Source organism: Vicia villosa, unplaced genomic scaffold (genome assembly GCF_029867415.1).
Source record: "Vicia villosa cultivar HV-30 ecotype Madison, WI unplaced genomic scaffold, Vvil1.0 ctg.002131F_1_1, whole genome shotgun sequence".
Taxonomy (NCBI): Eukaryota; Viridiplantae; Streptophyta; class Magnoliopsida; order Fabales; family Fabaceae; genus Vicia; species Vicia villosa.
In genome coordinates, this window is record NW_026705848.1 from 87,696 (window position 1) to 94,658 (window position 6,963).

At 34.1% G+C, this 6,963-nt stretch overlaps 1 protein-coding gene across 1 annotated transcript; it reads left to right on the plus strand.

The window, feature by feature from the left end:
• The first annotated feature begins 4,324 nt into the window (after positions 1-4,324).
• On the plus strand, positions 4,325-6,963 carry LOC131637980 (monosaccharide-sensing protein 2-like). Its single transcript, XM_058908542.1, has 5 exons — positions 4,325-4,593; positions 4,697-5,263; positions 5,362-6,095; positions 6,170-6,357; positions 6,531-6,963. The coding sequence occupies exons 1-5, from the start codon at positions 4,515-4,517 to the stop codon at positions 6,961-6,963; spliced, it is 2,001 nt and encodes a 666-aa protein (XP_058764525.1). The 5' UTR covers positions 4,325-4,514.

The window sequence follows — 6,963 nt, forward strand, 5'->3', positions numbered from 1 at the left end:
TTAAAGGTCCTTAGATCCTTAATAAGGGCATGAAAATCGAAAGTGACAGAGATTTTAGAAAAGAAAATTCTATCAAAGATGACGTTGATTGAATTATTCAGAAAATTACAAGAACATAAAATAAAACTTGATTGATTGGAGAAAAATATGAAGGACATGAATATAAAGTTAGATCCCTTTTATTATTGACTAAATAAAAATATTATGATAGTGATCAAGAAGAAGAATCTTAATCTAGTAATGACCAACACCTTTCGAATTTCAAGTCATACCATGAGAACATATTTTATGTAGCTAATCCAAAACAAGCATTAAGAACGAAGAATCATCAATATTAAAGCTTAATTAGAATTACATAAAATTCCACGACCGTAATTAATACATGAGTATAATGAAGACGTACACATAACCTCAACAAAAGAGAATTAGCTACTCCTACTCATTGTAGCTTTACATTTAAACCCTAGGCGAAAGAGGTTAAACAACATCTTTAGTGATCCCTCGAGTATTGCTTTCTCCTTCGATCTTCCTCTCCTTATTTTCTCTTGTTAAGATTCAATGTGAACCTACTTTATTTCTGTACTACCTTGAATCCACTTAAAATCATCTTTTAACTAAACTTGACACCCATATTTATAGTCTTAAGAAAGGTAGGCTCGTTAGATGCATTTCCAATCTCCACCTAGAAAGCCTATTTTCTTTCATGTTGAGCAATGCTAATTGTCCTTCAATTTTCCCTAGCCTCCCTAGCTCGTTAGGCGCACCGCTCATGTTCGACTAGCGTACGAACCCTCATAGACTAGCGAGCCTTGCTTGTGCGAAAGAGCCTCGATAAGGTCTTTGCGTGTTACTTGGTTGTTTTTTAGTTATTTTCCCCTATTTTTATTAATGTGTATGTAAAAAGTTCAAACATGTGTTTTATCACTTTTCATTGATAAATCAAGGGTTTTTCTGTTAGTTACTTGAAAAGTAATATAATAATTTCCTATGTGTTTTACGTAATTTTGGATCTTATCAAAAGTTTACTCTTATAAGGCCCCTCTTATAAAAATTAACACAGGGCCCTGAAGATAGCTCAAAACCTCGAAGGATAGTTTTAATCAACCAAAGATTCTCCATTCACGTTTCAACTGGAAAAAGGGTATCATCCACATACTAAAGATGAGAAATAGCCAAATCGAATAACCCAACCCTAAAACTAGAAAAAAGGTACAACTCCACAACCCTAGACATCAACCCACTAAGACCTTCCTTCCTCCACAAGCTTGAAGAGAAACGCAACAATGAGGTTTCCTTAATTTAACCCTCTAGCTTCAAAAAAATGGGATAATTGTGGCGGTTTTAATAGGACGGTTATGTTAGACCGCCATAATTTACTAAAAATACTCTGTTTTGAAACGTCAAAATATAAGGGAAATATTGGTGTTTTGGACGGCCATAATTTATAATAGGATAAAACTAACATATGCCCCAATAACACATATTTAGAAACCTAAACATAGAAAATTGATACTAGTAAACACATTAATTATCAACTTTTAATTAAAATAATGCACAATTTTTTTAAAAAAAAATCGACATTTAACTTTTAACATGCACATGTTAACATTACCCTTTATAATAATACATTAAAGCCCACCGTTTTCGCACTCTCTTTTTGATTACCACTCACTTTCATTTCCCTGGCTTGTAAAAATATATTTTTCTTAAAAAAACAGCATTAAGTTTAAATTAAATTTGTGTATATTATTGATGCTAAACATGTCATATGTGTTTACTAAAATCATTAAAACAAAATAATAAACTTATTGGGATTCCTATTTCTTCGTAATCCCTTACGCACTTTCTTCCTAAACCTTTGCTTTGCCCACTTTGTCTCATTTGAGTGAGGGTTGTTTATTTATTATTGTTGTTGGTGGTTGATCTAGTGTAGTATTGTTTTGGTTGTACATCTTAAATTGTTTTTATTTTCTCATTTCTGATAATGAATTGATTGAAAAAATTCATTGACAGAGAGTTTAAGTGGTTTGTAATTTTATGTTTATTTATGGGTTGTTTGAATAGCTAGTTCATCGTCTCACTACCTCTGTTATGTTCATCAGTTCACGAGGAAGCAAAGGTATTTTTGGAGACAATTCTCATATCCATATTTATGAGAATCGAGGCATTGCAAGCATAGGCGAGACAAATCTAAGAATAGTTAGAAACATTGAAGAAGGAACCTCAGACTTTGATTTGATAAAGGCTACCATTCAAATATCGGACTTTGATTTGATAAAGGCTACCATTCAAATATCAAAAGAGGAAGCTCATTTATTCAGTCACAAGTCTCAGTTGTTCACCTTTTATTGACTCAAACCATGTTCATGTTCATTAGCCATTAGTTTTTCTGATATTAAAGTATATGTACTTAGCATAAGTAAAATAAATTTTAAGTTTATTCCATTTCTTTTCATTGTGAAACTTATTATATTGACTATTTTGGTGCTGTAATATCAAATCATGTATACTTTATTCAGATATCTCTTAGTAGTTCTCTTCGGAAAAAATATTTCAATATTGTTTCCTACTTTTTATTTTTATTTTTAAAAAGAATGGATACTGCGGCTGCGGCTGTCTGAACTGCCATAATACTAAAGATTTGGTAGTAAAAATTGTTAATTATGACGTTTCAAACAGCCGTTATTTACTAGCTTAGAACCGTCTTTAAACAATGTATATTACGACGGTTAGTAAGGCGGTCTTAGTCAAACCGTCATTTTATTCCTAGTGGCATCAAAATTTCCGGCATTTTTTAAAAACGCAAATAACGGCCGTTTTAACAACCTCTATTTACCAAATTAACCGCCACAATTTGCCTATATTTTTTTGTAACACCTAAATTACCTTTTTTGTAACGCCTAGATTACCATGTAAAAATATATACATTGAGCCTTGTTAATAACGGCCGTTATAACCGCCACTATTTACTAAATTAACCCCCACAATGTCCCTAATTTTTTGTAACATGTGTTGATACCCATAGACTAAGACGACTAGATTACCATATGAAACACACACATGTAGCCTCCAAGTTTTCCATTTCAAATCAATTCCAAACCTAATAAGTATACATTCCAAAAAGCTCAAGCTAATAGAATCATACGACATTCTCGAAAAGAAACCGAGAAAGATTTTATTCGGGCTAGTCTCAAACTATTAGGAAGATCCTAAAGTCTCACATTGGTTAGAGATAGAGCTTTCAAAGAATATATATAGAGGGACACTCCTCACCTTACCAACCGGTTTTGTAAGGATGAGTTAGGTCAAACTCTAATATGGTATCCGAGCCTATCGATCGGACCATGGGCCGCCCACCATTAATATCCATGCACCAAGCCCAAAAGAGTGCTGGGCGTGAGGGAAGAATATATATAGAGGGACACTCCTCACCTTACCAACCGGTTTTGTAAGGATGAGTTAGGTCAAACTCTAATACAAATCGATAAAGCTTTTAACCAGATTGAGCTCAAGAACTGTTGTGGAGATTTTCACTAACTGATCTTCACGAATCAAAAGAGCTTTTTTTTCGATGGCGGAGCTCACGAACCAGAAGAACAAGAAGAATACACATACATAATTTATTTACTGAGTTCGATAAAAAACAATATACTTTGAGGGAGAGATTATTTCTCTAATCCTCTATACTTCAAGAGTTCATACAAGACGAGTTACAAGAAAATAATCTTTCAAATTCATATCTACATCATTTATTTTCTACCTAACTGTTTTCTAATCTATTCTCCACTCCATATATAAATCCCAAAAATTAAAGGTGTTTAAAATTGTTAAACACCGCTAAAGATCTTCCAATTCTTATGACAATAACTCTTAAGAATCTCTACATTTGTTTCTCTAAATTTTTTCACTTGAATTTCACCTCTCTCATCAGTTGGTGTAATCATTTGAAACATTTCTTATATAATATTTTCATGGATATTTTATAATTTTATTTTTGAAATATTACTAACATATGTATAATTATAAAGGGGTTATTAAAGAAGTTAGGAAAAAGTCATCATTCTTGGCAAGCCATATTTTGCTCCTATTATATTTGCTAGTCTCTATCTGCCACCTTTTTGTTCAAAAATAGTAAAATATATTCGTGGCTTCACCTCACTCAAAGAATTTTTCACTGATATCCCTAAGAAATTTGGGTTGCCACTGCCCTTTTGACTTTTAACTAATTAACAGAACAAAATCTCACTTTAACAACTTCATTCCAGAAAATAGATATGTAACACATGAACACATCATAAAAAATTTATGACACATTAATGTATGATGTACACATGAAGCAAGTTAACTAAAATTTTTACATTCTAATTATAGGATGTTTTAATTAAGAATGGTAATAGCAAACACTGTTGTAGGACTATGCAATAGTTCTAAGTGTTTTGTTTGAGAACATACAAGTAAATCAAAAGTGTGTTCTAGGTTTGGTTCTTTAGCTGCATTATTAACCAAGAACAATCATGAGGGAGGTTATTATGGTTGCAACTGCTGCTACACTTGGGAATCTGTTGTTTGGATGGGATAGTTCAACCGTTGCAGGTGTGTGTGTTTAATAAGACATATCTTTTATTATTTACTTTGTTGTGATTTATATGATCTTATTAACAAAACTGAACACGCATGTTGTTAAAAATCTCTGCAGGTGGAATGAGATACATCAAACATGAATTCCACTTAGAATCTGATCCATCACTAGAAGGACTAATAGTATCCATGTCATTTCTCACTGGAACAATCGTAACGATATTCTCCGGCACAGTTTCCGATATGTTCGGAAGGCGTCCGATGTTAATAACATCATCTCTCATGTTTTACTTGAGTGGTTTGGTCATGTTGTGGGCTCCGAACGTTCCGGTGATTCTATTTTCAAGGCTATTGAGTGGAATTGGAATTGCATTAGCCATGACTATAACTCCTCTTTACATATCTGAGATAGCACCGCCTGATATCAGAGGCTTACTCAACACTCTCCCTCAGCTTTCATGCTCTATGGGAATGTTCTTGGCTTATCTCTTGGTTTTCACTATTTCCTTGACGGAATTGCCGAGTTGGCGAGGCATGCTTGCTGCGGTTTCTGTTTATTCTGTTGTTTATTTTTTTCTCGCCGTGTTTTATCTCCCCGAATCTCCTCCTTGGCTTGTCAGTAAAGGTAGAATATCTGAAGCTAAGAGAGTTCTGCAAAGAATTCGCCGCGTTGAAGATGTTTCAGGTTTCACTAAATAGGTCTCATTAATGTTTTCAACATCATAAGCTTGAAAATATAATAATAACATTGGATACTGAATTGTAGTTTGCTTTGATTTATAGGAGAATTAGCTTTGTTAGCTGAGGGAATGAATCCTGGAGGTGAATCTATCATGTTAGAAGAATACATAGTTGCACCAGCAAGTGAACTCATTTCAAACAAGGAAGCAGGAAAAGATTGTATAAAGCTATATGGACCTAATCAAGGAGAAGTTTCAATGATTGCACAACAAGTAACTGGACACGGTAGCGTGTTAACGCTCGAGGGAAGCATGTTTTCCAATGCTTCTTCCAATCATAAGGATAATATTGTCAATATATTTGAAAGCATGCACGAAAATATTCCCAAAATGTCGAGTACGAGTCATATGGGAGATCATGATAGTGACAACGTGCTCGCTCTATTACTTCCACCTCAAGGTAGTGATATGGAGAAGGACAAAGATAATGCGGGAGAAATACCGAAGAATGCAGACATTGGTGGAGGTTGGAAATTGGCTTATAAATCAATTGAAGCAAGTAATGGTGAAGGAGGATTGCAAAGGGTTTATCTGCATGCAGATTCTAGTGCAGTGTCACGGCAAGGCTCTGCTTCAACTTCTTTTCATGACTTGCATGCAGATCAAGGTGGTGAAACTTTTCAGGCAGCTGCACTTGTTTGTGATTCAATTCATATTAATAAGGATATGAAGATTAAACCAGAAGTTATTCCGAAACGTACAAGTTGGAAAGATTTGTTAGAACCTGGTGTAAAGAGAGCATTAGTAGTTGGAATAGGACTTCAAGTTCTTCAGCAGGTATAGTCCTAGTTAATGAATATGACAGTGTCATAACTCTCTAACCATCTGAAAATATAATGTATATGTTGCAGATTTCTGGTATAAGTGGATTTGTATACTATGCTCCTCAAATTCTTGACCAAGCAGGAGTTGGAGCACTTTTGTCAGATTTAGGGATTAGTTCAGCATCTTCTTCTATATTTGTAAATGTCATAACAACATTCTGCATGCTTCCTTGTATAGCTCTTACCATGAGTGTGATGGATATATCAGGCAGGAGGTATGTTTAAACTCAGACATAGATTGAATCTTCTTTTACTATTATATCAATGTCTTATGCAAACTTTACATTGAAGGCGTGTTCAGTGTCTGACACAAGTCAATGTCTGACACGACTCAGCCACATATATGTTTTCTTTTAATACATTTCATTATTTATTTTCTAATATGCAGGTCAATATTGCTATACACAATACCAATTCTAATAGTATCTCTCATGATACTAATACTCAAAGACTTATTTCACCTAAGTTCAACCATGAATGCAGCATTAACAGCAATATGTGCTATAGTATATGAAAGCATATTCTGCATGGGTTATGGAGTAATACCGAATATTATATGTTCAGAAATATTTCCAACAAGTGTACGCGGGTTATGTATTTCGATTTGTTCACTTACATATTGGATATCTACCTTGATCGTCACTTCCATATTTCCATTCTTGCTTCAATTCCTTGGTATTACTGGTGTGTTTGGATTGTTTGTTGCTGGTTGCACTGCATCTTGGATTTTTATTTACTTGAAAGTTCCTGAAACAAGGGGTATGCCTTTAGAAGTTATCGTTGAGTTTTTCGCTATTGGTTCAAAGCCTGAAACGCGTTGA

What these genes read in the sequence shown, in the direction of transcription:
- LOC131637980 (XM_058908542.1), top strand. Translation starts at nt 4,515, where the DNA reads ATGAGGGAGGTTATTATGGTTGCAACTGCTGCTACACTTGGGAATCTG. An exon ending in GGATAGTTCAACCGTTGCAG is followed by an intron (nt 4,594 to 4,696) that starts GTGTGTGTGTTT and finishes AAATCTCTGCAG; the next exon opens with GTGGAATGAGATACATCAAA. An exon ending in ATGGATATATCAGGCAGGAG is followed by an intron (nt 6,358 to 6,530) that starts GTATGTTTAAAC and finishes TCTAATATGCAG; the next exon opens with GTCAATATTGCTATACACAA.